At 41.3% G+C, this 18,094-nt stretch overlaps 1 protein-coding gene across 1 annotated transcript; it reads left to right on the top strand.

Moving 5' to 3' along the window:
• The first annotated feature begins 13,167 nt into the window (after positions 1-13,167).
• On the top strand, positions 13,168-17,423 carry LOC117496783 (NLR family CARD domain-containing protein 3-like). Its single transcript, XM_034148538.1, has 3 exons — positions 13,168-13,928; positions 14,716-14,747; positions 17,386-17,423. The coding sequence occupies exons 1-3, from the start codon at positions 13,168-13,170 to the stop codon at positions 17,421-17,423; spliced, it is 831 nt and encodes a 276-aa protein (XP_034004429.1).
• Positions 17,424-18,094: the final 671 nt, after the last annotated feature.

The raw sequence follows: 18,094 nt of genomic DNA on the forward strand, positions 1-18,094 counted from the left end.
TGTCAGGGGTACTTAAGTGAGTGACATGCAGGCTCTGCATGCACAGCAAACCACCAATCACAATCATTCTTGATCAGATCACAGCAGGATAACCGAGCTAGCTCAGCTTGTTGCTCTGATAACTAAAGATCCAGAAGTCTGACTAAAATCCTTCATCCGGTTGAATATCGTTAAAAAAAAAACAATTGTATAGCATTAAAGTTCAAGAAAGGATGGTTTGCAGACAAAAAAAACTGTCTTTTCTTCAATTCCTGTATTTTTTCATATCACAATATATATCGCAGGGAGAAAAAATATCGCAATGTCAGTTTTTTCCAATATCGTGCAGCCCTAAAGGGAATACATTTACCTATTTTGGATCCTGATTACCTAAAACCGTTACATGTTATACGTTACTCCCTAAGCCTGTTTTCACCCACCTGCAACTGCTAATAATCACAAATGTTCATGTCTTTGACCCCTTGACTCGACTATTTCTTGTTTAATAATCATTACATCTCCTCAGGTCCAAGTTTCCGTGTCCTGCCTTTCACCTGCTGATCACCCACTGCTCATTTAAGGTGGACTGACCTTTACAATGGACCAGCTAGTCTTAGTGTCTTAATGCAAACGTTTTGTGAAGTGATGCTAGACCAAAAACGTGCTGTTGGGTTGTGTGCTCTCTGCAGGACGGTGTCTGTACTCAAAGATGGTTTATGAAATGAGAGCTTCACTCTGTTTTTGTTGTCCAAACGACGCCAACAGAGCGATACATCTTTCCAGCAGATGGCATAAATGTTACATCATCCAGTTCAACTGTCATCCACATATTAATGATTAAAAACAGCAATGTGTGTATGGCTAGTAATTGACTATTTCAACAGAATGTGAAGAGGTTACAGTCTTGAGGCCATGTCCAATATGTTTATGTTTTGTTTGATTAAATCTACTGAAATGAGCATTCAATGACTAAATTATTCTTAATTACTATCATTACATCATGGGTTTGCATTGCAATATTAGAACGCATAAAACCCAACTTTATTTCTTCTAAGTTGCGGGTGTTCATTGTTTAGAAGTCCGCTGTGCTTCATCCAAGCTTCCACTGTGTGCTCCGATAATGCTGAAAGTGTTGTAAGCTTTACCTGCTCCAGTAGCAAAAGTGTAATTCACTGGACAGAGAAGAGATAGTGGATGGATCCAGAGGAGAACCAGAAGATAGTCCGTATAGAGCAGGGGTTTTCAAAGTGTGGGAAGGTGAGCCTCCCCTCAGAGAACATAAGAACAGCCGCGCCCCCCCCTCCCAATTATTATTGCTATTATTATTATTGTTGTTGTGGCTATAATGCAGGGGTATTATTATCCAGTGGAATGCCCTTACCTACTGGCCTAGTTAAATCAAAGTGGTTACTTTTTTTTGGCTGGGCAGTGTAGTTTTACACACCGTCTTATATGACTTTCTCAGGACTTAAAAAGAAAAATATATATTTACACACGTAAGGTCATCATCTTAACAGTTTGTTATGCTCATCAAGTCATCCGTGAGCAGAGCTTCAAGTTGGCATGCCTATAACAGGGTTCGTACGGGTGCTGGAAATCCTTGAAAATGCTTGAAATTTCATGTGGTGTTTTCAAGGTTTGAAAAGTGCTTGGATTTTGGATAAAGTGCTTGAATTTTGGTTAAAGTGCTTGAAATTGCACTTGTTTTACTTTTATAATAAATTGCTGTCTGACTGAATAGTTCGCTTTTTTCGATAAAAAGGAGAAAGAAGTCAGCGAGCTTAATTACTTTTCATAAAAAGACAGCTCCACTCCTTTTATACATATTTTGATATTTGAATCCTTCTTTTTTTCAGTTGCAGATTTTCCGTTTTCAGATTCCAAACAATTATTTTTTCAGTTTCAAATCTTGTTTTTTCAGGTTTCACCGTTTTTTTTCGCTTTCAAACTTTTGGCCCTGATGTTGCTTGGGGGGGGCGGGGCTTACCAAAGAGTAGTTTTGCATCCTGAGTGACAGCCCTCCCTCTGTCATGTTGCCTTCATGGATGTAAGGTAGCGCGAGAAATATAACTCAACACTTTCTATACACAATACTCCCGTGATTGGTGGGAAACCAAACTGATACCAGCGTCAAAGTTCCGTTAAGCGAGCTGTTGAGCATCGTAGTTCAGAATCAGATCAGAATCAGAAAACCTTTATTAGTCCCACAGAGGGGACATGTACGTTGTTACAGCAGGAAAGAGCCACTAACAGCTTAAAGGTAGGGTAGGTAAGTTTGAGAAACCGGCTCGAGATACACTTTTTGTTATATTCCATGGAATGCTCTTAACATCCCGATAGCAATGTGCTTTGACAAAAAATCCATAAAAAAATGTCATCTGTGGAAGCCGTAATACTGTAAAAAGCACGACCAATCATTTTAGCCGGCCCGGCTAAAATAACTGGATGGCCTACCTGCCTCTCAGCCTTCCATCTGTGCATAGACTTATCTCGTGCCCCACGAGATAAAAACCTTTAAAGGTGGGGTAGGTAATTTTGGAGAAACCAGCTCGAGATCGCTAAAATTTGAAAATACACAGCCGGAAAAAATCTGCCACTTCCTTACAGAGCCCCTCCTCCAACACACACGAACGCGCACATGACCAATGAGGGCACGAGATAAGTCTGTGCACAGATGGAAGGCTGACAGGCAGGTAGGCCATCCAGTTATTTTAGCCGGGCCGGCTAAAATGATTGGTCGTGCTTTTTACAGTACTACGGCTTCCACAGATGACATTTTTTTATGGATTTTTTGTCAAAGAACTTAAGATATTCATTGCTATCGGGATGTTAAGAGCATTCCATGTAATATAACAAAAAGTGTATCTCGAGCCGGTTTCTCAAACTTACCTACCCCACCTTTAATGTTACATATGTTACATGCAAAAAAAAGTATTTAAAGGGGACCTATCATGCAAAATGCACTTTTGTACGTCTTTTATACATGAATATGTGTCCCCGGTGTTCCAGGGAACTCACCAAGTGTCAGAAAACACAACCCTCTCTATTTTCCTCCATACCCAAATCTCTAAAAAAGGGGCTGCAACGGATCTGATAAAAACTGATCCAGATTTGAACACTGTCCTGACGTCAGGACAGTGGCGCTACGGCTATTGGGCCAACTCCCCCAATCAGGAGGAGACAGCCACGGCCATTGCCGTTCGAAAGCGCTGGATACGCTGTAGTACATATGCCAGGCCTGTAGGTGGTGCTGTTCTCACAGAATCAGCCCTTGCAAAAACAGGGGTAAAAAAGTGCACATTAGGCGCGTTCACACCGGAGTACTTTGGAGTACTTTTCCCACAATAGTTCATCAGAACTACGATATATTTGCGTTCACACCAAAAAGCCCCAGGAACTAAAGTAGTTCAAATTAGTTCGTCCGACCCGCTTTTCAGTCCCTGCTAGAGAGCAAGGACTGTTGTGGGAGAAAATAGTTCGTACGTCTGATTGGCTGTGCGGAATGCAAACCACGCCCGTTTGACTCAGAACTTTTTTTTGTAAGCGGCAATTGTATTTGCTCGCTTCGGCCAGCGCACCCGAAAAGATTACTTTTGTGAAAGCAGTTATTATAGCAACACTAAATAAATCATCGGAGTGGTGGAGTGATGAGGATGTGTCGGCGCTTCTGGCGATTTACTCGGAGGATGCGAAGCGCCGCATTCAGAAGCTTCTACTGAATGCAGTTTCCGTGGCTCAGCAAAGTTAGGAGACCTGGCAAAGTCATGTCGGGACGACTACGAAGGTAAAATAAAATACAGGCACTGCACTGTTTTAATCTGTACAATACTGGTCTTAGATGTACTTCTATTTGCTCAGTAGATCGAGCTAGCCATGCTAGAACTTGTTATCATAGGTCCAAGCTGGCTAACAACATCTAGCTAGCTATTCTCAGCCGTAACCGCTATGAACATGTTTTGACTTGTGAATAAGTGTGCAATGTTCTGTAATTTGCTTCACTAACTCATGGCACTAATCGTGTGTTTCAGGCGAGGTGTTTCTCTCAGGATTAGAAACTAGTTTTCCCCTCTGGGATAAAACGATAATATAACGTTAGCAATTAGCATGCTAGCTGGACATAATGCTGCCTCTTTTAGTTGCTATAATTTCAAGTCATTTGCAACATTCATTCTACATGTTAATGGTAAAAGCTTAAACAGTTGATTACCTGCATGCCACAAAGACTGATGTTCTAATATTTTTGCACATTTAAGTAGAAATGTAATTGAAATTCTATTTATTTTTCCTTTTTTTTATTGATCGTTATAATTGTACTCAGCCATGTTATGTTAGATGTCAATCCACTTACACTGTAACTACTCTGGCCTTGAAAGAAGGTTACACATCTAACTGATGTCCACTAATCCCTATAAAACAAAGTTCAAGCATACATTAAGCACAAAACAATAAATAAGGGCACTTTGATATTTATTTTTTATTTGATATTATTTGATCCTATCTTATACTTTACACCTGCATTTTGTACACTGTCCCTGCCTGCACCATGTCCAATGTTGGACAATGTTGTCTCGTTGTTGCGATTAAACTGATCTAGTATCTTGCATATTTCACCTTAGGAAAGTGGGCCCAGGAATCGAGGTGGAGCAACAAAATACCTTTCAGGCTGGGCTTCTGGCAATGCTAAGCGAGCTGATTAAATCCAACAGGCCTTCAATACAAAAATTAAGAAAAACTTGTCGTCGTTGATAAACTGTACAATGACTTGTTGGGAGGCGTGTGATGCAGTGGTCTGGTGCGTTGGTGTTCGGATCAGGGGAGCACAGGTTCAAACCCCACTGCAGTCAGGATGTCGTTGTGTCCCTGGGCAAGACACTTCACCCCAAATTGCCTACACCTGGGACAGTTAAATTTGTATTATTGTGATTATATATATATATATGCCACTGTTATTAATACTGACACCTAACTTTGCACTAAGGTGTGTCTGCTGCTGAGCCTACCTATTGTTATTATATATATATATATATATTGCCACTGTTATTATATTGTTTTGATACTACTGACACTTATTGATCTGCTGCTGATAAATAAAAGAGAACCTACATGCACAGCACTAGCATCATGACTGTCTTTGTTTAAACCAGCAGCAGTGCAGCGGTACACAGACCTGTGTGTGTGTAACGTAGTTCTTCAGGTGTGTATGCTTAACATGTATGTATTTATCACAGTAAAGATGGTATACAAAAGCTTTTTAAAGAGCTTTCAACCTCATCCCATTGTCTTTAACACACATTTAACATAATAATATACTCATATTAATATACAAATATACAGTATGAGTACTGTTTTGATACTGACATTTAATATTTGCACTAAGGTGTGTCTGCACTATTGTAATTGTGTCTGTTGACTGTGGTAAATAAAAGAGAGAACCAAATGCACTGTACAAAAGATCAGCTTTATTGTCAATTTACAATTTCCATGCTGTTCAGATGCCACATAAGGGCTGTGCGCGTGTCTTGCCCCGCGGCGATTTTAGGTTGCGTCTCCCCAACGTTGCTTCCAGGCGAATACAGAGGAGTTGAAAAGAGCCCTTGGACATTCGGAAATCTTTGATCCACTGCACATTGGTGTACGCTGGCACCACCTCCCACCAGGCCGATGTTCTATTGTTCACCCAGAGAGAGCGCGGGACACGACGCGTTCCGTAGTATTCGCATATCTGGAACACATACAAAGACACAAATTAGCCCTACATAACTCCATAAATCCTACATTATAGTATTAATGTGATTTAATGAACGTACCATTGCTGTTCTTTGTTCGTCGTCCAATCCTTTTGTTAAGGCTTCTTAACCGCCTTCGCCTCCGACTCAGCATTTCTATTGCATTTGAATGGTCGATCTGTATTTGTATTTGTGGCTGAGTTATTGGCTTAAATAACTCAGTTACGAAGCTGTATAACACGACCACCAAAACGTCAACTCCATACCGTGTCTGAGGTCGGAAGGTAAACAGAAGCATACAGCGGAAGCGGATGTTTTTGTTCTTCTTCTTCTCTCGGTTTTTTGGCGAATTGCAACTTTAAGGTGCATACCGCCACCTACTGTACTCGCCGTGAAGTTGTTTGCGGCCTGCCAGTAAACCCAAAGCAGAAGAAGAAGAAGTGACGTCAGCGGCTCATTTGCCTAATCCACCCCCAGGAACTCATTTAGGTGTGAACGCGATCTGCTTCAGAACTAAAAGAGCTCTCATGAACTTAAGTTCTCATGAACTATTGTGGGAAAAGTACTTGGTGTGAACGCCCCTATTGAGCGAAATGAGGCATGGCTAAAATGCATGATCTGTTTGGTATTTTGAAAAAAAAAAAGTATAAATATGCCTTATATAGGTATGGTCCTACACTATATTATTATAATATAGCATGATAGGTCCACTTTAAAGTAAAAAAAAAGTTATATGATAAAAAAATATAATAAAATAAAAAGTTATACAATTTACAAAATACACATCCTGTAACAGTTCTGAAGATTTAGCAGCCAGGTATATATTGCAGTTTTTAACGGCATATATATATATATATATATATATATATATATATATATATATATATATATATACAGGGTTGGGTGAAGTGTTTTGCCCAAAATACCAAAAATACCTCATCTGCACTTTTCCCCATAAAAATGAATTTTAATCAATACTTTTAGATGTAAATGGTTTGTTGTATCATTACTATGGGTCTCTGAAACAATCAGACGTTTACCACACTGTTATCAGACTTTTAGCACTCTTTTCCCCGCAGAAACGAGTTTAAACCATCAGTGTCACTATTGTGGGGATGTAGGAATGTACCTGTGTCTGGTGCGGAGCCTCCCTGCACTTTAAATCAATTGATTTGCCTTTTTTTAATCGTATTTTCTGCTGTTAATGCACTGTGCTCATGTCAGGTGATGCGCTCTCTGGAGCCCTCCTGTGGGGAATCTTGGAACTGCACTTAAATCACTTGCTTTTTAAGCCATTTAAAATAGTTTTTCTCACTTTTAAAATACTTTCTGCCCTGGAAATGATTTTTAATCAGTATTACCATTATTTAGGGGCTGCATGAACACACATTTGAGCATCCCTGCACACTTTCCTCCTATTTAAAACACTTTTCAGTGAGGTGCTGCAGCCTGATTCTCTCCTGTTTCTCTGCCCCTATTTAAAACACTTTTCCTCCTATTTAAAACACTTGCTAGAGGTGAAATCTCTATTTCAGCCCTGATTAGAAAATGTAGCCTTGTGTTTTTATTTAAGTCGCTGTTCATTGTTTGTTATATAAAGCAGATTGAATTATATCCTATGGACGCTGATGTGTGGATGTTGTGTCCTTTTGATAACTTTGTGGATCTTGTTTTTAGCTGCATGTCTTTTTCTGTCTCACTGAACAAAGTCCCTGTGTGTGAACTGGTTCAGCTGGTGAGGCTGGTTATGAATCAGAGGGAGGAGCTGCAGACAGGTGAAGGAAGGGGAAAGTATGATGTCAGACTGCCAGACGCCATTTTACAGCTCGACAGGAGGAGAACAACAGGGTGAGTGTTAACACCAGGATCTGCTTTTTAACACATTCATTATTTACTCTGTCAAACTGGATGTCAGAAAATAACTTATTGGTTAACAATCTGCGTCCTAGAGTCCAATCAGACTTCTGCAAGTGTTGTACACTTTTATTATTTCCTGTTTTCTGATTCATCAGAGTTACATAACATGTGACAGCCCAGCGCAGTCAAAATGTAGTGTGTGTGTGTGTGTGTGTGTGTGTGTGTGTGTGTGTGTGTGTGTGTGTGTGTGTGTGTGTGTGTGTGTGTGTGTGTGTGTGTGTGTGTGTGTGTGTGTGTGTGTGGTGTTACTGGTTTATCTCTCAGACTGGTGTAAGAGTCGGGAGTCATCCGATAATTTATTCCGAACTTAAATTATTCAGACCTCCTAATTGACCTAACCGAAGTTATTGAGTCTATGTAAGTTTACTGCTTGGCTCAGATCCACCAACGATCAGCAAGATCTCACCTCTATTAACTCAATAATTTCAATTCAGACGACCCCCTAAATCTGTTTAAGCGATCCCGAAGGACTTTGATATCAGTAAATGAGGTGTGGCCCTACCTAAGTGTGAGTGTGGCAGTGTGCAATCTTACCTTTCAAGCAGGAGAGGAGAGCGCAGATGTCTTTTAAGTTGTCCCAATCCAAAAGGTGGGATCAGTTTATTTGAAGAAAAATAGGTCCAAACTAATACAGGGTTTTTACCTTCTCTCGTTACAACATTATAATCATACTAAACATATCATGCTGGGGTTATTTTCTAATCTAAAACCTTAATTCATAGTTCACCCATTAAAGTCTCCCATCAAAATCCAAAAGGAATTTCCTCACAGATCGATGGGGTTAACATCCACACACTATGGCCTGACACATGTAAGAGGTCAGTTCCTCAGAATGTTCAGATTGAATTCCGACATAACCCAGAGGGATCTCCTCGTGGATCGAAGGTGCTAACATTCACAGCCTATAGCCTGACACATTTAAGAGGTTTTTGCTCCTCAGAATGATCAGTTTGAATTCCGACAGAACCCAGAGGGATCTCCTCGTAGATCGAAGGTTCTAACATTCACAGCCTATGACACATTTAAGAGGTTTGCTCCTCAGAATGATCAGTTAGAAATACCCTTTAAATGATAAGTTGGAAATTCCGACAGAACCCAGAGGGATCTCCTCGTGGATCGAAGGTTCTAACATTCACAGCCTATAGCCTGACATATTTAAGAGGTTTTGCTCCTCAGAATGATCAGTTAGAAATCCTAAGTTTAAAAACGTTCATCCATCAATTCATTCAAGCAATAGTTACCCAGTTTGAGAGAACCTTACCGAGAGCAAAAACACAGCTCTGAAGGGAGAGAGCTTTACCGGGAGAGAGCATACCAGGCGAAACCCCCCCCCCCACCCCCTCTCTCTCTCTCCCTCCAAAAAAAAAAAAATTCCTCCCCATCTGCCAGTGTCTTTACACCTCCTCCATACCCATATTTGTGGAAACTGGGCATGGCCTCTGATGTAAAGAACTGGACATGACCAGACATATTCTATGGCTCTGGCATAAGACACACCTTCCCATGTTTGTGTAAAAAGGACATGACCCCTACTCTGCAGGACTTGCAAAATATTATTCTCGGCTATGACATAACCACCTTTTTGGGGCCTCAATGTATTTCTCCTTAAGTCAGGAGCCCCCCTCCCTGTGTACTGCTGTGAGGGGAGAGGGAAGAAACTGCCTTCTTATCAGTGACACCCATAAACCATTACAGGCCTTACACTCAACTTAACATACCACTTGTGTTTTGTTTATACTGTAAATATAGAAAATCATAAAATATGAAGCATTTTCATTGTGGGTTATACAAGAATATAATTGATTATATTTAATTATAACTAACTTTCGTTTTAAGTATTCAACCTGATTTGGAGATCTCAACACTGGAGAAGATGAGTGATTTAAAAGAAGAGGAAGAGGACACGTCTTCAGTCTCCAGCGGTCTGTCTCTGAAGAGTGACGGGTCTATGGAGTGGCTTCTTCCAGTCTTCAGTAATGAACCTGGACCCTCAGACACAAAGTAAGAGTTTCCACTGTAAACTGACCTGAAGAGGATCCAGTTTGTTGGTGTCTGATCATCTAAACTGTTTAATGAAACCCAGTAGAGTACATTAACAAAGTTGAATTGATCTCTTGCTTCTTGTCATCATCAGAGATAGTAAATAATCTACTAGTGAAATCATCCTCACATTCTACATCAGGGGTGTCAAACTCAAGGCCCGGGGGCCAAATCCGGCCCGCGACCTCATTTTATGTGGCCCGCAAGAGCTTGCAAAGAATATAATATACAATACAATTGGTGTAATTGTTGAATATTTGCTTTCAATGATTTGCCCTAGACTTCTGCTTTCAGACGTAGTTATTTAGGAAGATATTACCAGAACTGATAATAATCCAATGCAGGGTCAACAATGTAATATAATACATTATTTAATATATATTATATATTTACATATGTATATTTATATATAATTAAAATTACAACCGGCCCTTTGAGTGCAACCATAATGCTGATGTGGCCCGGAATTAAATTAAGTTTGACACCCCTGCTCTACATGTTGGACTTTGTGTTAAATTAAGCAAATAAAATGCAAATATGTAAAACGTTTCACACTCGAATGAATTTGAACAACAGAAACCCACAATCACGACTCAACAACTCTAAAGATCTTTCATAAGGTGAACAGTCATAGATCAAAAGCTGCTCTTTAAATGAACTAATGATGTTTCAACATGTGTTGTTTCCACAGACAGAGAGCAGGGTCTACGGTCTCCATGTGGTCTCTGAAGAGTGACTGGTCTAAAGAGGAACCTATATACTTCAGTAATGAACCTGGACCCTCAGACACAAAGTAAGAGTCTCTCCTGTAAACTGACCTGAAGAGGATCCAGTTTTGATGTAATCTAATATATTAAACTGTTCTTTAATGATATCATGTGAGCAGTTTGTAAAGGGAAAACGCAGCAGAGTAAGCTAACATTATCTAAGGATATTTCAATATGCAATTATATTATCATTGTGTCTGTGTATAAAATGGTTTTAAATAGCAACAATATTGATAAATACTGATTTAAAAACTTGATATATTGTCCAAAACATTATTTAATTACTTGGGCATATCTATGATATGTCTTTTTAAGATGTTTATTAATAATAGTGACAACCTGGTGAGCTGGTTGTGTTTAGCATTAGCAGATAAAACAGAGTTTTGTGAAATCACATGTAGAGTCAATACGAAGACCCAGATCCGTGCCTGGCAACACGAAGGAAGTGAAGATGTTAAATTCATATCACCTGCGTATTCGTGCAGCGTGACACATTTCAACTTGAGTGTAAAGTTAGTGACGCTCTGTTACAAAAACCTGTCAGTGTTGAGATTGTGCTCCTGGGGTCTCTGACGGTCTGAGGGGAATCAGAGAGGAGAACAGAGCTCGACAGCAGCTCATATTAAATCAGGGTTATTAATGTTCCTGTATAAACCAGAGACTGTCTGTGGTGCTAACAATATAGTGACTGCTGTACTTATGACTTCATGAAGTTACTCTGAGTGTTGATGGAGCAGCCTAGCTTTAATCAAACCCATCTCTTCAGAAAAAAAAAGGAAAATAAATGTTATGCTCGTTGTGTTGGAGACAGACCTGACAAAGCATTAACTCAGGCTTTTTACACATCAGTATCATTCTGTTGTTATTTAGGCATCCTTTCCATATGTTTATTTATATTAATTCACAGCAGATTCTATACAAGTTGGGTTTATAGTGTACCAGGTTAATACAGTGTGTGTATATATATATATATATATATATATATATATATATAATATAATGTGTGTGTAGATACAGGGAACATGTGCTCCTCTGGGTGATGAATCCAGACAGGATGCTCTTTGGTTTTATGATCATGTGAATTGTAAGCTATACCTGATCACAAGGGTATATATTGTATAGACCTTTTTTTAAAGATCAAACTAGAATTTGCCCCCTTGTTGTACCTTTGGTGAGAATCAGCCCCTCTGAAGTAAAGTGCTGTAAAGGATGTGTTCCTCTCCACAGAGGGAAGAGGAAGAGTGGTGTTCCTGTGGAGGAGCAGCTGTCCAGCTGTGCTCTGTGTCAGGACGTCCTGAAGGATCCAGTCTCTACCAGCTGTGGACACTGGTTCTGCAGACAGTGCATCACCTCATACTGGGAGCAGCACCCTCCATCAGGAGACCCCTCCTGTCCCCAGTGTGGAGAAAGACCCAGAACCAGAGCTGGCCTGCAGACAGCCAGTCAGACCAGCTCTGTACGAGGTAAGAGGCCGAACTCATGCAGCGTCTTATTCCTCTTCCTGGTTCATTTGTTTTGTTTATTAGGTATTCTGTTGAAGAACATAGACATTAAAATGTTTATAAAACATTTAAACTCAGTCTGTTTTTATTAGTTTTATTGTTATATTCTCAAAAGCATTTTCTCATTCTCTCATGTTTCCTTCTCTTCCAGCAGATAGTGGTCTGCAGAAGGTTTTAGATGAACATAGGCTCAGTCTGAGGAGGAGATGTGAACGTGTGACTGAAGGAACTGGTGAAAGTGAAACCCTCCTCAACAGGATCTTCACTGAGCTCTACATCACACAAGGCCAGAGTGAAGAGGTTAATACCCAACATGAGGTGAGGCAGCTGGAGACAGCTTCCAAGAAAGAGACCCTCCATGACACTCCAATCAAGTGCCAGGACATCTTTAAAGCCTTACCTGACCAACAGACTCTCATCAGAGCGGTCCTGACCAACGGAGTCGCTGGAGTTGGAAAAACCTTCTCAGTGCAGAAGTTCACTCTGGACTGGGCCGAGGGTTTGGGAAACCAAGATGTCAGTCTGGTGATCCCGCTCTCCTTCAGGGAGCTGAACCTGATCAAAGGTGAGCAGTACAGTCTTCTCAGGCTGCTCCATGTTTTCCATCCAACCTTACAGAAGGTCACAGCAGAGCAGCTGGCTGTCTGTAAAGTGCTGCTCATCTTTGACGGCCTGGATGAAAGCAGACTTTCTCTGGACTTCAGAAACAATGAGGTTGTGTCTGATGTCTCACAGAAGTCGTCAGTCAACGTGCTGCTGACAAACCTCATCATGGGGAAGCTGCTTCCCTCGGCTCTCGTCTGGATAACTTCCAGACCTGCAGCGGCCAATCAGATCCCTCCTGAGTGTGTGGACAAGGTAACAGAAGTACGAGGCTTCACTGACGCCCAGAAGGACGAGTACTTCAGGAGGAGATCGAGTGATGAAGACCTGTCCAGCAGAATCATCTCTCACATCAAGAGCTCCAGGAGCCTCCACATCATGTGTCTGATCCCAGTCTTCTGCTGGATCACTGCTGCAGTTCTGGACCACATGTTGACTACAGACCAGAGAGGAGAGCTGCCCAAGACCCTCACTGACATGTACTCACACTTCCTGCTGGTCCAGACCAAGAGGAAGAAGCAGAAGTATGAAGAGGGACATGAGACGAGTCCACAGCAGCTGACGGAGGCTGACAGGGAGGTTCTTCTGAAGCTGGGGAGGCTGGCGTTTGAACATCTGGAGAAAGGAGACATCATGTTCTACCAAGTAGACCTGCAGCGCTGTGGTCTTGGTGTCACCGAGGCCTTGGTGCACTCAGGAGTTTGTACAGAGATCTTCAAAAGAAAGAGAGTGATCTTCCAGAAAACAGTCTACTGCTTTGTTCATCTGAGCATTCAGGAGTTCCTGGCTGCAGTCTACATGTTGCACTGTTACACCAACAGGAACACAACGGTACTGAAGGACTTCCTGCAGGGAGACTTGGATGATGACAACAGTGATCAGGATTACCCATCCCTGCCTGTCTTCCTAAAGGGAGCCATGGCGAAATCCCTCAGAAGTGAAAATGGCCACCTGGACCTGTTTGTCCGCTTTCTCCACGGCCTCTCTCTGGAGTCCGACCAGGGACTCTTCAGAGGCCAGCTGGGTCGCACAGACAACAGACCAGAAACCATCCAGAGACTCTTCAGAGGCCAGCTGGGTCGCACAGACAACCAGAGAGCCATCAGCAACCTGAAGGAGATGAGCAGTGATGAAATCTCTCCTGACAGGAGCATCAACATCTTCCACTGTCTGATAGAGATGAAGGACCACTCAGTTCATCAGGAGATCACAGAGTTCCTGAAGTCAGAGAATAGATCAGAGAAGGAACTCTCTGTGATCCACTGCTCTGCTCTGGCCTACATGCTGCAGATGTCAGAGGAGGTTCTGGATGAGTTGGACCTGAGTCAGTACAACACATCATGGGAGGGGAAACAGAGACTGATTCCAGCTGTGAGGAACTGCAGGAAGTTCAAGTAAGTCCAGATGTGATTAACTTTATAAACTAATGTGGATCAGAAGTTTAATTATTCAAATAAACACTATAACATTTCTGCTGTTTAAATACTGAGAGCAAAATAAACCAACACTGTTCTTCTATTTATTTATAATAATAGTTAAACTGAAGCGTTTCTCTCTTCATATTGAGTGATGGAGGCGATATGTCAAACACATGAAGGACTCTAGAGCTTTCTCAGCATGTGATCACACCACACAGCAGGACTTACAGTTATCAGTTATATTATTACTTTCTAGTAGTTTCTTTATCATTAAACACACACACGTTTTTATCACAATGTGTTAGAGTTTAAAATAAGATCTATATCATATCCCACCAATACCAGAGTTATGTCTTAATACTCATATAGTGAGAACATCTGATGGTATTCAGGTTAAAATATTGAAACTTTATTGGTTTGTTAACTGTGTTTGTGTGCACAATACATTTCCAGATGCTCAGAGAAACCAAAACATCCATCATTCACATCCAAATATTAATTAACATTTAAATATGTACATCTCTAATATTGTCAAGTGATTTATTTAATTTCTGTTTCTATGGTAACAGTCAGTGACAGCAGGAGCACAGACCTGTGATCAGATCACACTGACAACACATTACACTCTATTATCATATATTATTAAAATGGACTAACAGCAAATCTCAATCAGAACATTTGTCAAATATTTTTTTCATCAAATGCTTGAGATCATTATGTTTCCTCTTTTTTAACACGTGTTGTAATATATGTGTTATTATAGACTTACTGGCTGTGGACTCTCAGAGACTGGATGTGAAGTCGTGGCCTCAGCTCTGAAGTCTGACCTCTCTCATCTGAGAGATCTGAACCTGGGTGGCAACGATCTGCAGGATTCAGGAGTGGAGCTGCTGAGCTCTGGACTAAAGAGTCCAAACTGCAGACTGGAGGCTCTCAGGTCAGTTCACTGACTGAACTTCATCTGTTTGTGTTTATCATTTTCTGAATTTGAAAAAAATACATTAAAGTTTTTTTTCCACTTTTGCTAATGACTGAATATTGATCAGAGTAACAAAGAGAAGGTGAATGTTGCGGCTTTCACACCGGCGCTTTTCACTTTCTAGCTCCTCGCGAGAGCTTTTCTGGTTCAGCTCCCGTTTCCCTTTTCAGCTCCCGCTCTGTTCACACTGCCCAGAGCTGCCGCTGCTGCATCATGACGTCACAGTTTACGTCGCTGATTTTCTCCCACAACAACAACGGGCCAGGGACTGCATCGGGTCGATGATCGTGTTGCTTTTAATCATACGAAGCCAGATTAAATTAAATAACGACTTCTCCAACCTTATACTTTTCTCCAGAGTGCCGTGGTTCATTGTTTATTAATGTGTTTCAGCGGCATTTACCGACCGCTGCAGTGCTGCTCTTCCACGGGAGTTTATTCTCCCGTTAGCTCCGGGTTAGCTCACACGGCTCTAAAGTATTCACTGTCTGACTGTCACACAAGCAGCTGATACATATCCCCAGTTCCCCTTAAGTGAATGTGTGTCAGTCTGAATTGACGCTGTTTGGCATCACAACGCTGTTATGAAAGTTTCTCTGGTATAACATGGGTGATGTTAGCATAGCAACCGAAGCTAAACTGACTACTTGCTAAGCCGTTTCCTATAGGCACATTTTACCGGCGTATTTTTCATTATGATTCTACTTCTGATAGTCGGACATGACAACCTGTATAGCCCATGTATCTCCACAATGATCAATAACAGCGAACGGATGGTCAAAGTAAGGTTTCCTGCACGCCTTGACGTAAGAGACGTAAGCGACGCCGCGTCATAGCTCCGAAGCTCTTGCCTCTGGACCGACAATTTTTTGGAGCTGGAAGTGAACCGCATTCCGGAGCTATGACGCGCCGCCGCTGCGGTGTGAACAGGAAAAACCGGCGCTTTTCAGGCTCTAGCTCCCAGCAGGAGCTGGAAAAGCGCCGGTGTGAAAGGGGTATGTGTGAGGGAGAGTGTTTGAGCTGACACAGACTCACTCTGTGCTCCATGAGTCAGTGGAGATGCTGTCAGTGCTGATGAGCTGTGAGGGAGATGAAGGAGTTGTTAAACATCTGATCAAAGTTAAAGTTCCAGATTATCAATGGATTGTTTCTACATCATCTCTGACATTAAAGGTCTCCTATCATGCAAAAGTCACTTTCTGATGTCTTTTCTACATCATTATGTGTCCCCGGTGTGTCCCTATGTGTCCCCGGTGTGTCCCCTATGTGTCCCCTATGTGTCCCCGGTGTTTCCCCGGTGTGTCCCCGGTGTGTCCCCTATGTGTCCCCAGTGTGTCCCTATGTGTCCCCGGTGTGTCCCTATGTGTCCCCGGTGTGTCCCTATGTGTCCCCGGTGTGTCCCCGGTGTGTCCCCGGTGTCAGGAGACTCACAAAGTGTCAGGAAACAAAACCCTCTCTCTTTTCCTTCGTACCCACATCTCTAAAAACGGGGGAACAACGGAGCTGATCCAGATTTGCTGCGTCATGACGGCATTACTAAAATGTGGGCGGGCTTTACACCAACGGGCCAATCAGAAACGTTGCTGTCAGAAACAATGAGACGTGTTCTGGAAGTAATATGGTCTGTGTTTACATTAGCATGCTAACACTCAGAGCTAACCTGTACTGGAGAGAGCATGTGTGAAGAAGCAGGAAATGAGAAGGAACTCACCTTGTGGTAAACCTGAGAGAGAGAAAGAGTTTGAGCTCCATGCTGTTTCAGAGAGAATCCTTGATGTGGTTTGGAACATGATATGGAGTTTCATCACGGCAGCATTTAGCTGAGTTTCTGCTGGTAGAATTCTGAGCAGGCATTAGCTCCACCTCCTTTTTTTTTTTTTTAAAGCTAAGGACCCGAGCCTGCTCTTCTCTAACAGCTGGAACAGAGGGATATGTGGGATTTCTAAAATGCATGATCTGTTTGGTATTTTGAGCAAAACACATCATAGACATGTTTTTATATATTTGTGTATATCTGAGACCCATAATATATGGCTAAAAATAGCCTGATAGGAGACCTTTAAAACCCTGTTTAACTCTGAACAGATTATTAAACCTGGAGTTATTTCAAACAGGAACTTTGTTTTCTAAAGTTACATCATGTTTTCTTTATTCAGTCTGAGGAGCTGCAGGTTGTCAGAGATCAGCTGGTCTGCTCTGATCTCAGCTCTGAAGTCCAACATCCATCTGAGAGATCTGGACCTGAGTGGCAACGATCTGCAGGATTCAGGAGTGGAGCTGAGAGATCTTCTGGAGAGTCCAGACTGCAGACTGGAGACTCTCAGGTCAGTTCACTGACTCTCTGTTACTGCTGGAGATCTCATGTTTCATTAGTTATTCAACCTGATTCTTCTACATCATTAACTTACATCTATAAAGTTGTAAATTTTATTTTATTCATACTCTCATTTGTAGGTACTAAAGTAAGAACTGCAGAGATAAATGTTGACTGATTCTCAAAGGAACTGTAATAGATGTTAGTTGTGAAAAGTAAATCTATGTTTTTAATATTTAGTAAACGATAACGTCTGAATAAAGTTCATCTGAAGTAATATTAGTTTTACAGGATAAAGTTGACTTTCTGAAAAAGACATATGTTTTTGTTCCCATTCATTTCAATGTTGAGTAACACATCTGATTATAAACAGATTTGTATCCCCATCATGTTTTCTTTATTCAGACTGTATGGCTGCAGTTTGTCAGAGATCAGCTGTTCTGCTCTGGCCTCAGCTCTGAAGTCCAACATCCATCTGAGAGATCTGGACCTGAGTGGCAACGATCTGCAGGATTCAGATGTGAAGCTGCTGAGAGATCTTCTGGAGAGTCCAGACTGCAGACTGGAGACTCTCGGGTCAGTTCACTGATTCTCTGTTACTGCTGGAGATCTCATGTTTCATTAGTTATTCAACCTGATTCTTCTTCATAATTAACTTACATCTATAAAGTTGTTAATGTTCTTTTATTCATACTTTCATTTGTAGGTACTAAAGTAAGAACTGCAGAGATAAATGTTGACTGATTCTCAAAGGAACTGTAATAGATGTTAGTTGTGAAAAGTAAATCTATGTTTTTAATATTTAGTAAACGATAACATCTGAATAAAGTTCATCTGAAGTAATATTAG

The sequence above is a fragment of the Trematomus bernacchii genome, unplaced genomic scaffold (assembly GCF_902827165.1).
Source record: "Trematomus bernacchii unplaced genomic scaffold, fTreBer1.1, whole genome shotgun sequence".
Lineage (NCBI taxonomy): Eukaryota > Metazoa > Chordata > Actinopteri > Perciformes > Nototheniidae > Trematomus > Trematomus bernacchii.

Excerpts from the sequence above, each read along its gene's own strand:
- LOC117496783 (XM_034148538.1), top strand. The coding sequence starts at position 13,168 with ATGTTCTACCAAGTAGACCTGCAGCGCTGTGGTCTTGGTGTCACCGAG. Across the intron at positions 13,929-14,715 it reads AGGAACTGCAGGAAGTTCAA|ACTTACTGGCTGTGGACTCT; the intron begins GTAAGTCCAGAT and ends GTGTTATTATAG. Across the intron at positions 14,748-17,385 it reads TGGACTCTCAGAGACTGGAT|GTACTAAAGTAAGAACTGCA; the intron begins GTGAAGTCGTGG and ends TCTCATTTGTAG.